The sequence below is a fragment of the Phoca vitulina genome, unplaced genomic scaffold (genome assembly GCF_004348235.1).
Source record: "Phoca vitulina isolate PV1807 unplaced genomic scaffold, GSC_HSeal_1.0 scaffold13, whole genome shotgun sequence".
NCBI lineage: Eukaryota > Metazoa > Chordata > Mammalia > Carnivora > Phocidae > Phoca > Phoca vitulina.
In genome coordinates, this window is record NW_022589716.1 from 4,090,949 (window position 1) to 4,108,312 (window position 17,364).

At 56.3% G+C, this 17,364-nt stretch overlaps 1 protein-coding gene across 6 annotated transcripts in view; it reads right to left on the reverse strand.

Moving 5' to 3' along the window:
• ZDHHC3 (zinc finger DHHC-type palmitoyltransferase 3) overlaps positions 1-17,364 on the reverse strand; it is a 55,115-nt gene that overhangs the window by 7,981 nt on the left and 29,770 nt on the right. For 3 of the 6 annotated variants that reach the window (XM_032412560.1, XM_032412561.1, XM_032412559.1), the window contains exons 3-7: positions 15,624-15,748; positions 9,628-9,724; positions 8,879-8,960; positions 8,673-8,768; positions 4,848-4,978 (exon numbers count right to left, since the gene is read on the reverse strand). In XM_032412560.1, the coding sequence (XP_032268451.1) occupies positions 4,848-4,978; positions 8,673-8,768; positions 8,879-8,960; positions 9,628-9,724; positions 15,624-15,748 (531 nt within the window). Of the gene's footprint in view, positions 1-639; positions 2,346-4,847; positions 4,979-8,672; positions 8,769-8,878; positions 8,961-9,627; positions 9,725-15,623; positions 15,749-17,364 lie in introns of those variants that run through there. The other 3 variants (XM_032412564.1, XM_032412565.1, XM_032412562.1) reach the window with 3 other exon arrangements.

Genomic DNA, 17,364 nt, shown 5'->3' on the forward strand with positions numbered 1-17,364 from the left:
ACGCAGCGCTGCCTCCCAAGGGACGGACGCCTGAGGGGCGGGAGCGGGCCAGAGCCCTCAAAACTGCTCCAGTCACAGCCACACTTCTTCACACACCTCAGTGAACCATTAAAAAGGAGCCCATGGGAAACAAATGCTATAAACTAGATTTCAACACTAGATTAAAAAAACAACAACAACAAACCCGCTTCAGACCTCAGCCTTGACTTAGGGCATCAAGAGAACAGGAGAGGCAAGCCGGGGTCGACTGCCTTGGGGACGGCCGTGGAGTTCTCTGGTGACATGGGAGGGATGAGGAGGAGCTCCTCAAAGCGCTGGAACGCCCTGTGGAGGTTTCCAGCGCCTTCCTTGGGCTCGGCGCTGCCTTCTGCTGGGTGCGCAGAGAGAAGCGGTCTCTCCCCCGTGCCGGGCGCTCCAGCAAACTCTGCAGACGGGAAGGTGTAACCTGGGATTCAGGCGGCAGAAGCCAAACAAGAGGCTGGGGCAGGGGTGGGCAGGCTCGGTCAAGGGCGGTTGGCGAACGCGTCCTTAAAAACAGCACAGCGGACACCTCGTGCAAGCGGAGGAACAGAAAGAAGTATCCTTTAAGAGCCACGGAACAGAGGCCCTACGCAGCCAGCGCGCCTGGCCCGGACGATCGGCTCTCCCTGAAGGCAGCACTGTGAGAGAACACGGCTCAATGAGAACAGGTTTTGGAAAAATTTTATTGCATTTTGTTTCCATGTGGAAGCACGGACAGAAGTGAAAAGAGGCAGCATGTTCCACTTAACTGTTCATGGAAAAATCACATGGCTCGATGAGCTTCCTCCCTATCCTGGATTGGGTTTCATAAACCTTATCCCCTACCCCACCCCAAGCACAAGCTAAAAAAGGAGGTTTGTGGTAATCACTTATAAAAAACCAAATCCACGTGTACGAATTCACAGATGGTCAGTCCTCCGATTTCTGTGACTTCTGCATTGGCTGGGCCCTCCCTGTCCCTCGGCCTCCTCATCTCCCCACTCTCTTCCGGCCTTCCTCTTAGAAGGGGGATTTCACAGGGGAAGTGCCTCCGGGGGGCAAGGCCGGTTCCCGGGAGCGGGGTGGCCATCCGCCAGCTTTCAGAAGTCTGGGGGCCGTGATGCTGACCTTGCATCCCCGTCAGCCCCAGGCCGGGACGACGGCCTCCCAGGTTAAAATACAGGTAAGACGTGGCTACGTGCACATGTAGGTGTCTAAAACATCAGAAAGGGAACCCGCTTTAGAGATTTACAAAATGGGGTGGAGGGGGTTGACGCGCGGGGGGATGTGGCTGTGTCACTCAGCATTAGCGCCGCTAACCAGCCACCTTGCGGGGAGGGGGAGGCGGACGGGGACGGGGAGGGGGAGGGGTGCTAAGAGTAAGCAGCCGTGACAAAGGAAACCTGAAATCACATGATTTGTTTTCTCCTTTTGACTGTGTAAGGCATTTAGAGCTGGAAAAACGTCTCTCCTTCACACTCTTCCAAATAATCAGCAGGAATATAACTGGTGATTCGGAATACAAATAAGACCCCTTTGATCCCAACCCCCCCCCCCGCCCAAAGTCACTCAACACACCCAAGCCCATGGAGTACAAGGAGGCAAACCATGTCCACATTGGGGGATGAGGCCGCGGAGCCAAGGGCCCTTCTTAGGCTCCAGCCCTGATCCTCCCCTCGCGGCCACAAGAGGTAAGCATCCGTCTTCGGTGATGTTTTAAGTCCCACGGGGGTGCCTGCCACGGCCTCCTGGGCAGCAGGAGGTCACGGCCCCCCCGCCTCTCCTACACATCCCCCACCAGGCGTCCGGGCTGGTCCATCCGCATACCAGCCAGCCGCTCCCTCAGTTAGTCCAGGCGGGCATGGCCCGGAGACCGCACCCTCCACGTTAGTCAGGCCAGACAGACAGCAGAGAGGAAACCAGAGGCCAGAGAAGTGATTTTTAAAAAAGGAAAAAAAGAAGAGCAGCTTCGGTCACCAAAAAAATAGAAAGGATGATCTCTTAAAAATAAAACATGGGGACTTTTTTTTTTTTTCTCTGCAATGCTCAGCCATTTTACTTGAGACATTAAAAAAAAAAAGTTTTAGAGTAGTTGGTTTGCTTTTTTTTTTTTCGGTTAAACATTCATGAGAACGGATGGGACGGTAGTGCTGTGCTGTGTGTGTCTGGGCGGCAGTGCTGGTCCTTCAGACCACATACTGGTACGGGTCTGCCTTCCCTTGGTCTGGCGTGGCAAAGGGGCTGGCCCAGCCTAGAGAGAAGGGGTGGCCAAAAACGGCTTTCATGTTCATCCATTTTGTTTTTTTAGCCCATCTTCTCTCTTCCTTTTTCAATTGTTCTATTCCCTGAAAACAAGAACAATCATACTTTCAGTCAAGCACTTTATTGCTGTGGTTTTTGGGGAGGGATGTCCATTAGCTCGAGGTGAATGGAGTCAATGCTTCCTTTTAAAGCCATAAAGCTGCCTACATCGTACATTTTTCTTCTCTTTCTCTCATCGAAAGTGTCAAAGGAAAAAAAAATTTTTTTGGGGGGGAGTGGGGGTATGTGGGCACATATTTACAAGTCCCTCCAGGAAGGGAGGGGAAAGTGAGCAAATCCACAGGCCGCTGAGCCAGGATTCCTACAGGCATGTGGATCCGGGGTGTTTTGCTAAGTGAAGGAGCCACATCTACGCAGACTGGGCTCCGGCCTGGTGCTGGGCCTGGCTGTGTGTGGGGCTGCTGGGAAGGCTTTGGTGCAAGAAGCCTCAGAGCTGGAAGGGGCTCGGGATCGTGACAGCCAATGCTGGCCTTTAATTTGGGTAGGTTCAAGTTTGACACGACTATGACCACTTTGCAGACAAAAAAAAAAAGGAACAAATGAAATGACCGCTCTGGCACTGTGGTCTCACCAGCCTGGGAGGTCAAGAAGCCCCCAGCCTAGCGGGGCGGGCAAGGCAGACCTGAGAAGGTCGACCAGGAGTCAGAGACCGTGGGTGAGGGGAGAAGCCACCACAGAGGAGGAAGGAAAGGGATTAGTAGAGGTTAGAGGGGCTGCCTGGACAGACAGCCAGCCCCGGGCATGGCAAAGGTCTTCCTAGTGCTCCTCTGGGAAGAATCGAGACCAGAGGCTACCTCGGTGGTTGTCCAGAGCCTGGGCTGTTCCCCCCACTGAGTCTCACAGGAAAAGCAGGCTGGGGAGGGAGCCCGTTCCCTCCCTTCTCCCCTCTTCCGATGGAGCTGGTCAGCGGGCAGGGCCTGAGGATGTGCCCTTGCTCGGAGAACAGGAGAGAAGCGGCCTGGCAGGAGCCTGGCCGAGGGTCTGTCTGCCGTGGTCTCTGGTGAGGACGAGGAACTGGGAGGAGTCGGAGGGGCCAGCCTAACTCAAGTCTCTGTTCAGGGCCAGGGAGCTGGGAGGGTCCAGGCCAAGGGGAAGACACGCTTTCCCCAGACACGCCCTTCCTTCTTTTCTGCTTTCCTTTCCAACACAATTCCCTTTAAGAATGGCCTGGAAGGAGAAGAACAGCTAGGGCCAGGGCTGTGTGTGTTTTCTTTCTGGCTCCCCCAGACCTCGGCCTGTGTGACCTGGCCGCAGGCAAGAGTGGGCCGGATGGTCACCTCTGGGTTCCCTGTGGCTCTTAGGCAGAGAAGCTGGTCACACCTACTGTTGGACACACAGCCGGGTCTACACTGTTGGCTACTATTTTTACAGAAACTCTTACAATGATATTATTATAAAAGATTAAAAAAGTTGCTGAGAGCCCCCCCGGCCCCATTCTAAACCATCGGGAATTCCCACAGATCCAAAAGATGGTGGCTTGGCAGCCAGGGAGTGCCAAACCCCGGATTTTCCACACCCGCAGGGAGGGGCCTGAGTGGCAGTGGCAAGGAGTCTGTCTCCCTACGAGCCTCCATCTGATGCTGACTAATCTGCAGGCCCAAAGCCGCCCCACAGGGCCTTAGATGACTGCCACCTGCCACCTGAGGGGGACCTTGGGAAGCCAGGAGGAGTGCCAAGAAGGGCCCAGGACCTCATGCCTCTCCTCCTCATACCAAACTAAGTGCTGCCCCTTCCTCCCGGGGCTCCTCACCTGGAGCCCAGAGCCAAAAAGAAAGAAAGGCCCACATCACAGCAATGGACTGACCACCTTGAGACTTTTGGACACTTAGGACAGACAGGTGGCCGTGGCACCAGGGGATTGGGCTCCAGTCCTGCCCCGCCAGCAGCCTCGAAGTTCCCAGCGAAGGAACTGTGGGTAGGGTGGAGGTAAGGGTTGGGGCAGGGGGGAAGGGCAATAGATGAGGACCAGAGCCGGACCAAGCAGAGGTACCTAGTGGCCAGGTGAGTGCTTGTGGCCCACAGCTCAGGGATGCTTGAGGCAGGCTGTTTCCTGACTCTGCCCTCTAGACCTACGCATGGAGTCACCTACTCCAGGAAGTTGACCCTGCCCATTTCAGCTGGATTCAGGCCCCCTTTGTCCATCATCCTCTCTCCAGGCCTGTAGTCCTCAGATGGGAAGGGTGTCCCTGTGCCCAGTAGAGTGCCTGACACAGCACAGTGTGTAAGAGAACCAACATGGGAAGAGGGAAGGACTTTTGGCAAAGGGCACCCTTCACCAAGGCTGCTAGGCCCCATTCCTGGTGTGACCTGCTATGCCGGCCGCAAGGGAAGGCGCGCGTGTGTGTGTGTGTGTGTGTAAGATCCAGTGTCACTGCAAATGGAGGGATGTGGCCTGCACACCTCGCACCTGGGCCTTGGTCACTGGGCTCCCAGGTCTGGCCTGCATGCAGCCCTCCCAGCAGCACCTACCCTGGGTCCTCCCCCAAGCCCAGGAGCGGAAGTGAGGGGGCAGGCTGCCCGCTTACCGTTTCATCTGTGCAGATGGAGTGCACCTGGGTCCCAAACATCACAGATGTGAAAATGAGAAAGAGCAGCCCCTCAAAGCACAGCAGGATGAGGAGGATCACTGTGGTAGGTGGTGAGAAGGAGCTGCACTCTGAAAGAGAAGGGTCGTGTGGGACTTGGGGCTGCTACCCATTGCCCTCTGTGCACCACTCGATGTCCCCAAGGCTCCCGCCCTGCCTCCAGCCCCGCAGGACCCGGTTCCTCCTGGGTGCCATGTGTCCCTGGCCTCCAGGCCATGGAGGGCACCATCCTGCCTCACATCTGGCTGCACCAGCACTCCCTCGGGGAAGCCCTTCTCCACAGGCCAGGTCCCTCCTGGGGCTTCCCCTCCTAACACCTCTTAACTGCTGCTCTTTTCCTGTCCAGTGTCTGTATCCTGCTGCCGTGCACAGTGCCCGGCACATGGAAGGACCCAGAAAAGCCTCAGGGCTGAGGCATGAAGATGAAGCCAGGGGGAGCCTCCTTCCCTCAGACAGCACAACACAGGCTGGACATTCCTGCACCTCTGTCTGCTTCTGGGGGACAGGAAAGGGCAGGTCCAGAGGATCACTCAGGGGTTTTGGAATTCAAAGTCTATGAGGGGGCAGTCTGGCTACTGGGCTTGGCCCTGAGCTAGGGGTGAAACAAGCCCCCTGGGAAACGCCCTTCTCAGGAGTGTCTGCATCACTGAGACGGTCAGTCCAACCGGACAGCCGCCTGGCCAGAACAGCTGCTTTCGATCTCCCGGCCTCTCTCTGAGCCTAGGCTGCCGGGGGTGTGTGACCTGAGATAAGTCCTTGTCCCTGTCCAGGCCTCCACCCCCTCCTCCTAGAGCAGCAAGGTTTGACCAGATGTGTGGTTCTGTTTTCAGCACCAGAAGTCTCTGTCTGGACCAAGTCTAAATCAGAAGCACCCCCAACTGGAGAGAAAAGCCGAGGTGCTGTGGGAGACGGTGGGGGGGGGGGGGCTGAGGGAATGGGGATGACACTGGGAGACGGGGATCTGATCCCAGCCAATCTCCTGCCCCCGCTGACGGCTGCCTGGGCCTGTCACAGCCCGGCTTGTGGTGCATGTTTCTCGTTGCCCCAGGGTGCAGGCCTGTTGCCCTGGCTGGAGGGGTCCGATCTGGGAGGGCTGGGCCGGGCTTCCCCGGGCTTTGGGAACTCAGGGAATCTGGGGATGCCCTGCCGCCTCCGTCACGGGAGCTTCACCACAACGGGCCTGGAGACAGCACTGTCCAGGTGGTGAGGTGAGCCACATCTCATCCAAATGCCTTTATCTCCTCACGCTTCCCTCGGAACTCAACAATGCCTGCGGACACTTTCCCCTCTGGCTTCCTTGCTGGCAGGGCCTGGGTGGGCTGGCCCCGGTCGGCTCCAGGTGTGGCAGCCGCCTGCCTGGCCGCTGGGTGGGGTGATGGGCAGAACGAGGGTTCCACAGTCAGGCAGACACAGCAGGGTGAGGATCCTGGAGCCGACTCCCCACCATGAGCTCTTGCTAAGATGCCCCCACTAATAATCTGTGGCCCCTGCATCTTTCCTGTCCCGCACCCCGTGGAATCATGTTTGTTCCTGTCCTTGCTTGCTGTCTGCTTGCCCACACCTGCAGCCCCAGGAGGCCGGGGCTTTGGCTCCCTGCTGTCCAACCAGCTTTGCAGCGGTGCCCAACAACACAGGACTGTGGGCACATGGCTGGGGCTCTCTGAGCTTTAGTTCTCCCTTCGGCTGGGTGGCGTGGCTGAGAGCGCATGAGAACATCCGCACAGGTCGGCCCGGGCCCAGCATGAGCACACGGCCGGTGCCCCCTGGATGGAGGCGCCTTGCCCCTTCCTTCCCCACCTCGGCTGCCCCGGGGCTGGGGCAGGAGGCAGAGCCCGGCGCCGTGGCCTGCTCTCCATCCCCACCCAGCTACACGGACCCTTCCCCTCCTGGGCTGGCCCCCGGGGACTACGAATGGAGTTGGGGAGGCAGGAATCAGACCCAGGAAATGTACAACTACCACTCTACCCTTCGTTAAACCTCAACTCAAAGCGCCCTCATTCTGGGGACACCCCCTTCCCTTCTTACACAAGCTGGATGTGAGACAGCTCGGCCACAGCTGAGCAGTCATGGTAGTCGCTGTCACACTGGGCCAATCTCAGGCTTCCACTCTGGGGACTGTCCTCCTAGCCTAGCGGCCACAGGCACCACTACCTCAAGCCTCTTCCATCAGGAATCTTGACCGAAGACAACCAAGAACTCTCAGGGAGGACCCTGGGCCCCGGGGTCATTGAGGCAGGGCTGGAAGAGCCCGCTCCAGACTGGGGCTTGAAACACGGCCCTCCTCTTAGACGTGTGAGCTTGGGGACTGACTAGACCCCTGCGAGCCCCAGCTTTTGTCACCCACTAAGTGGGAGCCTCTCTCCTGCCCTGCGGGCTTGTCGTAAGGTTGAAGTAAGGCGCTGCTCACCAAGCCCTGTGCACCCCAGCTGACTCTCAGCGGTCAGTACTGACATGGCCCCTGTCAGCTGTGCTCCGAAAACAGAGACCTTCTGCCTCATGGACGGTCCGGGGCACACTCATCACTGCCTGAGTCTGTTAATCCGACAGCGGTGGGTGGGGGGCAGGGGGCGACGGGGTTGATAAAACGTCCTTGTCAGACTCCACTGCCAAGTTGCCAAGGCCACGTCTGGAGTTGGACTGGATGGCCAGGGCCTAGCAGGGTGTGTACACTTGCAGAACATTTACCCAGGAAAGTGCTGGGGCCCTGCCCAGCTCTGCAGCTTGACCTTCCCCGTCTGGCTGGTACCAGAACTGCAGTAGTCACAAAAACTGGGAGGCACGGTGACACCGACTGAACTGTGTCACCCGCAAAATTCATAGGTGGGAGTCCCACCCCCCATGTGATGTTATTTGGAAATGGGGCCTTTGGGAGGTGATGAGGGTTACGTGAGGTCAGGAGGGGGGTCTGTGGTGTTTTGTCATGGCAGCCCCAGCTGACTGAGACTCATGGGGTTCTCCTCCCCTAGGTGGGGCCAGGCCAGGCCGGGCAGGGGGCAGGTCGGGAGCTAGAGATCCCATCCTTCCCACGGCCTCCCCAGTTCTGGGGAACAAGAACAGCAAGCTAGTGCCCAAGAAGACAGTACGTACAGGAAGAGCGAAGTTCTGAAAGATGGTGCAATGCAAAAGGAGGCCCATCTGATGCTTCTGCTGAAGATGTTTGTCTCACGGACTGAGTGTGCGTGTGTGAGATCTCGCCCAGCACGTGGCCTCTCTTAATTCCTCCAGCATCTATTAAAATTTTTTTCTCTTCTCTCTTATTTTTATTCTTCTTTAAAATCATAAAACTGCATTTGTTTTCCCAGCATCTATTTTTTCCCTCAGGGTCTGTGTGGTCTCCTGGCTGGAGTTCCTTCCTCAGCGTTTGTGCGTGAAATGGATTCCACTAAAGCAGGAAGGAGCTGCTCTGCGATCTCAGTGTGGCTTGGTGGAAAGCAGTTAAAAAACACCCACAGAAAACAAAAGTTCAGAATGGAGTTCTGTGAGATTGGAATGAAATGACTTTTGATTAAAGTGCCTCTTCTTTTCTTTTTTTTTTTTAAGTAGGCGCCACACCCAGCGTGGAGCCCAACGTGGGGCTTGAACTCATGACCCTGAGATCAAGAGTCGGATGCACTCAACCAACTGAGCCACCCAGGAGCCCCTAAAGTGCCTCTTCTTAAAGACAAGGAGACAAAGGTTCTCTCCCTGGCAAGGCTCCCGTGCCCTGGGACGTGCTTCTTGCGGGGCACGCTTAGGCTAGAGGGTCTGTCCAGCTCACTACTTTACCTGTGGAACCGACTTTAGGGGGCTGCTTTTTTTCATGAAGCGAGATTCGGGCCTCTGCTGTCCCTTCCCTGGTCAGTCCGTAGGCTTGCAGCAGATCTAATAAAATGGGGTTGGCGCCTGGCACCATGACACAAACCAAGAGCCCGCCCCCCGTGAGTCGCACACTGTCCCTTGGAGCAGGATGGGGAGTTCTGGCACATACTCACTTGTCCAGTCTTCTTCAAAGCAGTGCAGAAAGTGGAATCCCACCATGATGAGGGCGTGCAAGGAAATGAGAGCTATGTACATCTGAAACAGGAAAGCAGGGCAGATGCCATTGTTGTGAGAACCTTCTGACGGTGCAGGCTCCTGGGACAGGGGTGCTCAGGACCTCCCATTCCGGAACACTCAGTAAGGCTGAGGGCTGACTGGGAGAGAGCCAGGAGGCCTCTGGTGATTCCCCTAGGGGTCTCCCGCCCTGGCTCTGGGACCAAGGTGAGAGTGTGTGGAAGAAGAAACAAGTGCCTGTCGCTGGGTGTGACCTGGGCTCTAGGTGGGCCAGGGTGTTCCGGGCCGGTGGCTTCCCTGCACTTGAAAACTCAGGGTGCTGACTGCCAAGGGCTCTTCCAGCCCTCTTGCTAAATCTCTACCTACCTGCAGCTGAGGGAGGGCTTGCAGTCACCACCAAAACTGGCTTCTGTAGCTACTTAGCCTGGACACTTTGGGTGGGAGCCCAGCACACAGCCCTTGCTTAGAGACGATCGACTCAAGCCAATTTCTTAGGTGCTCAAGTGGAGGGCTTAGGAACAGGCACTTGTTGAGCCCAGGAGCGCTCTGGCGGGAAGGCAGAGGCCTACACGGCCAGGCAAGACTCCGAACCAGCAGCACAAGACACTGCGAGTGCCGAGAATTTTCGAAGGACCGAAGCACTCCGTTGCTCCACGGAGGGTGGGGCAGGCCTGGGAAGCTGACTTACTGTAAACAGGACGAAGTACTTCTGGTTGTTCTCGCCGACACAGTTATTGACCCAGGGACAGTGGTGGTCCATCTTCCGAATACACCGCTTACAAACGCTGAAAGGGCCCATAAGGCAGACCTTCAGGGGTGTCCTCACGGCGGCAGGGGCCCGAGGAGAGCAGAGAACCTACCCCCCAGCTCTACTCCGAGCACAGGGCCTCCTCGGGCACTGCCTGGTGAACTGCTGGGGGTGTGGCAAGGGGCCTGGAAGGCGGGGTCAGGACCCCCAGGGTCACACTCATTCCCAACAGGGGACAGTCATTGGCCAACAAGGCCCCTTCTCTTGTTTGACATGAAACAGGGTGGCACCGAGGGGCTGAGCAAGAGGCTGCTCTCTGGTGCTCACAGTGAGCCGCAAGCTGGTTTACTGAGAGGATAGAGCGAAGAGGCGGTTTACAGAAAACAGGTACTCCCAACTTCCCCCAAACACCCAAAACCCGAGGGCCAGGGGCCAGCTGGGAGGGCGTGGCTGACCGCAGAGGGCGCTGGGAGAGGAAGAGTGGGCTCAAGGGCGGGATGTCTCGGCGGCAGGAAGTGCCCCTCAAGAACCTTTCAGCTGGAAGGTAACCACCACTTAGCTGCAAAAGCAGAATGCATTTGAGCTTAAGTGTTGATCAGAAATCCCATTAATTTGCAAATTGCTAACTTGTAATTGGGCTCCTTTTGGGACTGGGACTGTTTCAAGCTTATCTGACAGGAAACATCCCTTTTTGGAAAAAATAATCTGAAACAGGAGTGCAGGTTCCTGGGGGCTTGAAAGCACCTACTCCCCAAACTCGGGTTTAGACACACCCCTTTGCCAACAGATAGCCTCACCAGATATGGGTCCTGTCTCAATTTGTTAACATAGGCTCCTTGAAATGATCTTGGGGGTGTCATTTGTTCAAAACAGTTTTAAATACTGTAAATATAAGCCTGGGAATAATACAATTAAAGTGTTTTCTGTTTTGAAAGCCCCTTGGCTCACACCAGGTTTCTTTCTTTCCACTAGTTTTCACAGCTAACTTTATCTCAGGTTCTGGGCTGTGGCGGGTGGACCCTGGTGGAAGGGCTGTGTCACATTCCGGTGTGGGGAGCTCACACCTGCCAAGCTCTGGCTGGCCGCCTGTCTGGGCAGGGAAAGCACGGGAGGAGCTCTCCTGGGAGTGGAGGTGAGCTGCTCCCCAGACTCCAGGCCAGGAAGCACAGACCACTCTGAAGGAGAGCCCCGCGGCTAGGCCACGGCCAACTCGGAGCTGCGGGCTCATCCACACCCCAAGGAGGACATGCGGCCTTTTCTGAGCAGGGCGTGAGCTTTAGTGGTAAGGTAGGCCTGGGCCTGCTGAGCTACCTTGGTCAGACTGGCCAAACTTGGAGCCTCGGGTTCCCCATCCACAGAAAGTGTTGTAAGGACAAGGTGAGGACTGATTGTGGGGGCCTGGCCAGTCTCCACCCTGGTTCTGTTCCACAACTTCGAAGGTCCTCACTAATATAGGGGGGAATGGGCACATCTCAGGGAGGCTGGCCCAGCTCTAGAATCTCCCTGGGAGCCAGGAGGGCAGGGGAAGAAAGAGGCATGAAAGGGACACAGACAGATATAAAGAGAAAGTCAGGTACCCGTCTCTCTCTGTGTGCATGTGTTACTAATTAAAAAAGTACATATGAATATGTATAGTATAGATTTCAATTAATAACACTTGTTCCCAGGATATAATTTTAAGAGTACAGACAAGTAGAGAGTGAAGACTGAGCCGCTCCCTGCATCCTGGGCCTCAGCCACCAGGCCCCACATTCCCTCTGCAGAGCCACCTTGCACGTCCTTCCTCAGCTCTGGGATCTTAGCTCCCTCCCAATCTGAGGACCAAACTCCCAAGGTTAAGCCCCTCCCTGTCCCAGGCTCCCGAGCCCTTTCGCCCCCATCTGTGCCTCCCTCTGCAAGGGGTTTCTAGTGGGTGCTCTGAGGCAGTGTTTGCTCAGCAGCAGAGAGCTGCCAAGTGGCCTGACATCCTCTGAAAGCCGCCTGAGTTTCAACGAGCTCTCAAGCAAATCCGTCCTTTGCTCTCCTCCCAGCCTCTAAAGAGCCCCGGCGTGCACTCCAGGAAGTGGGTTTCAGATGGGCTACGTGTCACTGGGCGGCCACATCAGAGTGCCTCCTCCTCCTCCAGGGAGCAGGGACAAGCGAGCAGAGCCACCGAGAGCAGCAGAAGTTGGCCCAGAGTGCCCGGCTCTGAGCTTCCTGTCTGCAAAGGCATGCAGGATTGTTCAGAAGCTGGCTCTGGGGCCAGGCGGGGTGCATGTGGGTGGGGAGTCCATCCATGAGCATGGCGAGGGCCCCGATCAGGCACCGTCTCACCCACGGCTCACAAAACCACCTGCCCAAACGGTTCTACATTTGGGGCTTGGAGAACACCAAGGGCAAGGCCTGCCCGTGTCCCACCCACCTGCTCCGCCTCGGGCCCTATCCATCCTGAGGAAGAAAAAATGTGGGCCTCCCACAACCCCGGATACCCCAGTGGGGAATCGGTCACCTCAGAGCCAGCCCTCTTCCCACTCCCAGAGGCTGGGTGGGCAGCGGGGCTCCAAGGTGTCCCCAGACACCGGCCCTTTCCCTCTCTCCTCTCTGGGGCTCCTTACTGCTCTTTCCTTCCTGTGAGCGCCAGCCCTCTCCTGGGCCTCCTCTTGGGCACCCCTCGCTGCCCCTTTGCGAGGCGCTTTGGGCAGGTGCGCTCCTGGGGCTCAGGCCCCGCGGGCTGGTAGCGCGTCCCAAGCTGCAGGAACAGTCGCTGCAAAGACCGAACATCTTCCACGGAGGCATCTTTTGATGTCCCTGCCTTTAGGGTTTCCTGAGCCCCTTCTGTGTTTTTAAATCAATGTTCTAGAAGAAGGCGATGCCCCTCCTTCCCTCTTCCTCCAGGTTCCCTGCCATTTTTCAGGCCCCGAAGCACTTCCTTCAAAAGCTTGGTACAGCCTGACAAGCTCATCGGCTCAGTCAGGCTCTTGGTTCTCAGGCCCCAAAGTTGCTGGCTGGGGCCCTTGCCCAAGCCTGGGTGATGGCCCACTGTGGAAACATAGCTGTGTCCCCGAGGGCCTGCGCCTCTCCCTACAGAGGCACTTACCAAACTGTATCGGGGTGGAAAAGTGCACCTGCCCTGCCTGAGCGGGAGGCCCAAGGGTCAGGGCCATGTCTAATCCACCGCTACGGCCCAGGGCCAGGCCCAGGACCTCCTTAGCAAGGGGGAGCTGAGTGCAGTCCCTGAAGCTACAGATGGGGAAAGAGCAGGCCTGGGAAGCGGCTCCACCGCATCAGACTGGGACGCCCGGCAGGGCACGAGCAAAGAACAGAGCTAGAGGGCACCAGGTGGACCCTGCTGCACGTCCAGGTTTTCACCCCACACCTCCTGCAAAAAAGCCTCTACCACATCGTGGTCCCAGCTCTCCAACAATGTTGGGTGAGGAAGCCCGGTGCGGCGGCGGCAGAGAGAACACTGCTCTCAATCCCCACGTGGGGCCCTGGGCAAAGCAACTTAGCTTCTCCGAACCGCCCTCTGCAGAATTAGTCCCCATCTCCCAAGGTTAGAGATGATGTAGGTAAAATGCTTTAAAAACAATACTAGCGGTACATAAATTTTACCGGTGGTCACAACCATGAGAGAGACAACATAAGAATCTGGCAGGGACCCTAAGCCGTCCGTGACTGTCTCAGCCTCAGTGTGTTTGTGGGGGTGGGGGCTTTGGGGAGGGGTGTGAGGCTTTGCCAGGGGCACTGGTCTCCACCTCCTTGTGCAAGAGCAACCTAACCCTTAAGCCCAACACCATGGCTGTCCACGTTAGCATGAACGGCTCCCTCTCCAGGGTTTCCACAGGCCTCCATGGTCCTCAATGCCAGGACGAAAGCAGCCCGGCATTCCAGAATGCCTCTCGGTGGAAAGAAGACGCACCCACACACCACCGGGCTGGAAGGAACATCTACACATCCAGGGTCAGGGAGCATCTGCGGTACCCATCAGAGCTCAGGGAATGGGGATGGATTTAAATTCCACGGGGCTCTGTTAGGAGGACAGGATGCAAAGAGCCAGGTGCGCACTCACGCACACAGACACGCGCCTTCACTCGAGCAGGGACACTGACTCCTACTCTCTCGAGCCAGGCGGCAGGCCTCTCGGCTTAAGCAGTCATAAACCCAGCTCTGTCTGGTGTGCTGGGGATGTGCTTATCCCGAACTGCGGGTCCCCAGATGGCCTGGGCCGCCACGAGCCCTCCCCGAGAAGTGGTCATCAGCACACGCTTCCTGATGCGGGAGCAGGCGACACACAGGCATCCTCACTCGACTTCGTCTGAATCAGCAGCTCTTGTTTCACTCAAGCTGATTTGTTTACTAGCACTCAAGAATACCTCCCTCGGATCATCCTGGGGAGAGAGGCGAGGAGGAGGCGGTGAGCAAAATGCCAGGCAGTGGAGGCAGCCGAGGGCTCAGGGAGGGAAGAGAAAGAACCACTGTGGTCACCCGAAAGTTCTTTCCTACAAAGCTCGAGCCTCCCTGTTGCTGGTCCAGCCTGGAAGCCCAGCGCGGCCGGCCGCTCGCACACGCCTCTACTAACCAACGGCTTCTGCCGGGGCAGCCAGCCGACTCCCAGTTATTCATGTCTCACCCTCACGACAAGCTGCCGGACAACAGCCCCCTTTGCAGAGGACAGAGCTGAGCTCGGAGATTTGTGCTGCCTGGTCCGCGGCCCCACAGCGCGGCGGGGGCACTGCTGGGCTTCCAGCGCTGACCTCTCCAACTCCAAGGCGGGAGCCTGCTCAGCACACTGGGCTGTCCAGAGTTGGGGCCTGGGGAACCACGTAAGCAGGTGGGGCCCCTTCACTCAGGCGATGAAAAGGGCTGGCTTCCCATGCCCCGGGTAACAGAAAAGGCTAGACAGGCGCCTCCAGCCCAGGCACGAGCAGCAAGCCCTGAATTCGTCTGTAACACAGATCTCAGAGGTAAACTGGCCCCACGCTGGGCTCGGCTCCTCCAAGCTGCCGGAAACCCCACGGGAGACAGCAATTAGCACAGGCCCTGTCCAAGCTCCTCAGCCGTCACCCTCAAGAGGGGCCAACTAGTTGGGGAGGTCGCCGTCTCTCTCTGACAGAAAGACGTAAGTACAATTCCATCAGACCACACAAGTCACCCCCAAACCAGAGTTCTAGTGGAAAGAGCCCTGGACCGGAGCCGCAAACACTGGGCCCCACGCCTGTCTGTGGCTCTCACCAGGGGTGTGAGCTCAGTGTGCCCCTCCCGGCCGCCCCCCCCCAGTCTGAGAAAAGGACCAAGTGACACCAAGTGTAATTTAGCATTTAAAGTCCCCTTGTAGTGATAAAATGCAGTTTTTAGCTAGATGCCTTCTTGTTGAGAAGACTCAAAACAACGAAGACATCTGAAAACCAAAGGGAAAAATCACCACACATGAGATGGGGAAATGGCTTTTTGGGCCGAATCCTATAATTGTCACAACCTCTAGGAGTTTTGTTTTAAAGAAACATCTCCATTCAGGCACAGACCCTTCGTTTCCCTCTGAAAGTCAAGTGAGTAGGGCCCACCTCTTAAATGGGTCAAGTACTGGGCACTCAGAATGATTTTCCAAACCTCTGTCTTCTGTGGCCTTAATAAATAAAGCTGTGAGGTAGGAAGGAACCCCTCAATTTTACAGATACAGAGCCAGAGGTGGAGACAGCCAAGGGCCTGGCAGGGTCCTCCATCAGGTCTTAGGACAGGCGTCCTGAGCCCCAACCAAACGCCCTTTCCAATCTAGTGAGCTCATGGAGATCGGGACTCAGTCACAGCGGTCACGTGCCCAGAGCAGGGGACGTTCAGAAGTCCTGTTGCTGATGGCACTCGTGCGGGAAGCAGGTGTGGGGGGTGCTGCTCCAGAGCACGTGAGAGGTGGGGGAGGGGAGGAAGCGGGCGGGGGATGGGGGTGGGGGGGGCATGCGCACCTGCAGTGGTGGGCTCGGTCGGGCTTGATGCTGCAGCATTTCGGACACTTGTACACCACCTGTCCAGGCTTCAGCTGTAAACTCTCGATGAATTCTTTAGTGGCATTTCCTTTGGGCACCGCCCCCTGTCGGAAAGAGAAAAGGCATCAGGGCTGGGCTTCCAGCAGTTCTGATGCTCCACGGTGCAGATGGTCACTTGGGAGCGGCAACTATCCACACGGACAGGACATCTTTACCCCAACAACATGTGTGTTCAGAGTTATGCCAACACCGATGGACACTTACGGACAAAGAATTTTCCGGAGGAAAAGTAAATGATTTTTCTAGAGTGAACAGTTACATTGTTCCTGATAATTTTTTATAAAGATTACTTTTTTTTTTTTTTTAAAGATTTTATTTATTTATTTGACAGAGAGAGACACAGCGAGAGAGGGAACACAAGCAGGGGGAGTGGGAGAGGGAGAAGCAGGCTTCCTGCTGAGCAGGGAGCCCGATGTGGGGCTTGATCCCAGAACCCTGAGATCATGACCTGAGCCGAAGGCAGACGCTTAACGACTGAGCCACCCAGGCGCCCCAAGATTACTTATTTATTTGAGGAGAAAGAGAGAGAGAGAAAGAGAGAGGGAGAGAGAGAGCATGAGCAGAGAAAGGGGCAGAGGGAGAAGCAGGCTTCCCACTGAGCAGGGAGCCCGATGTGGGGCTCAATGCCAGTACCCCAGGACCATGACCCCAGCTGATGGCAGATGCCGAACTGACTGAGCCACCCAGGCGCCCCATGTTCCTGATAATTTTCTATCTTCATCTTAGTGAAATAGTTTTCATTGAATCCATTCTTTCCTATGTAAATATTACTGTGAGGATTTGACTCACCGATTACTTTTTAGTCTGCATTAAAATTTCCCAGTAACAGCTTTGGCCTTTTCGAATATTCATTGGCGGGCATCGCACCTGACAGTTCAGTTTTCCCAGGCCTAAGTTTGCAGCTCTGAACTGTTTAAACTAGAACCGGGTTTTATTTTTTACCAATCCTACTGTTGTGAAGCATCGGTAATCTATATTTGGTTCTTATGAATCCAAAAGCAACTGTGAGCCCTGCCCTCAGATCTGACTTGCTTTTTGACCAGAACTGCCCTCCAATTCGCTATCCCATCCTTTTCATACGCTTGTGAATACTTTGCGTTTTGCTCTGTCAACACCTTTGGGTGGCAGACCCAAAATACCACCAGAGTCTACTGGGGCTGGTGCCCGTCTGAGCAGAAGGAAAACAGGCCGTGTCCAGGCCTCAGCCAGGTCCCAGTAACCGATCCTCACCAGGTGCCTACTTGGTGCTCACTGCTATGGATTCAGGAATCAAACAAGGTGTCTGTCCCAGCAGGCTCCGGGTCTTTCGGAGAGTGACAACAATTCTAGAAGCCACTGTGCTGCAGAAGCACATGGGCGCAGCTGCCAACTAGCCAAGGCAACCACAGAAGTTTCTAGAGGTGAGGGCTTTTTTTGGTTTTGTTTAAGTAGGCTCCATGCCCAGTGCGTGGAGCCCGACGTGGGGCTTGAACTCACGACCCTGAGATCAAGACCTGAGCTGAGATCAAGAGTCGGATGCTTCACTGACTTAGCCACGCAGGTGCCCCTCAAGAGTTGAGGTTTAAGGATGGTCCTGAGGCACACACAGAGGTTTGCCAGGTGGGCCTGCGGGAGAAAAGGGACTGTGGCCGGCGGAGGGGCATAGGGAAAGACAAAAAGG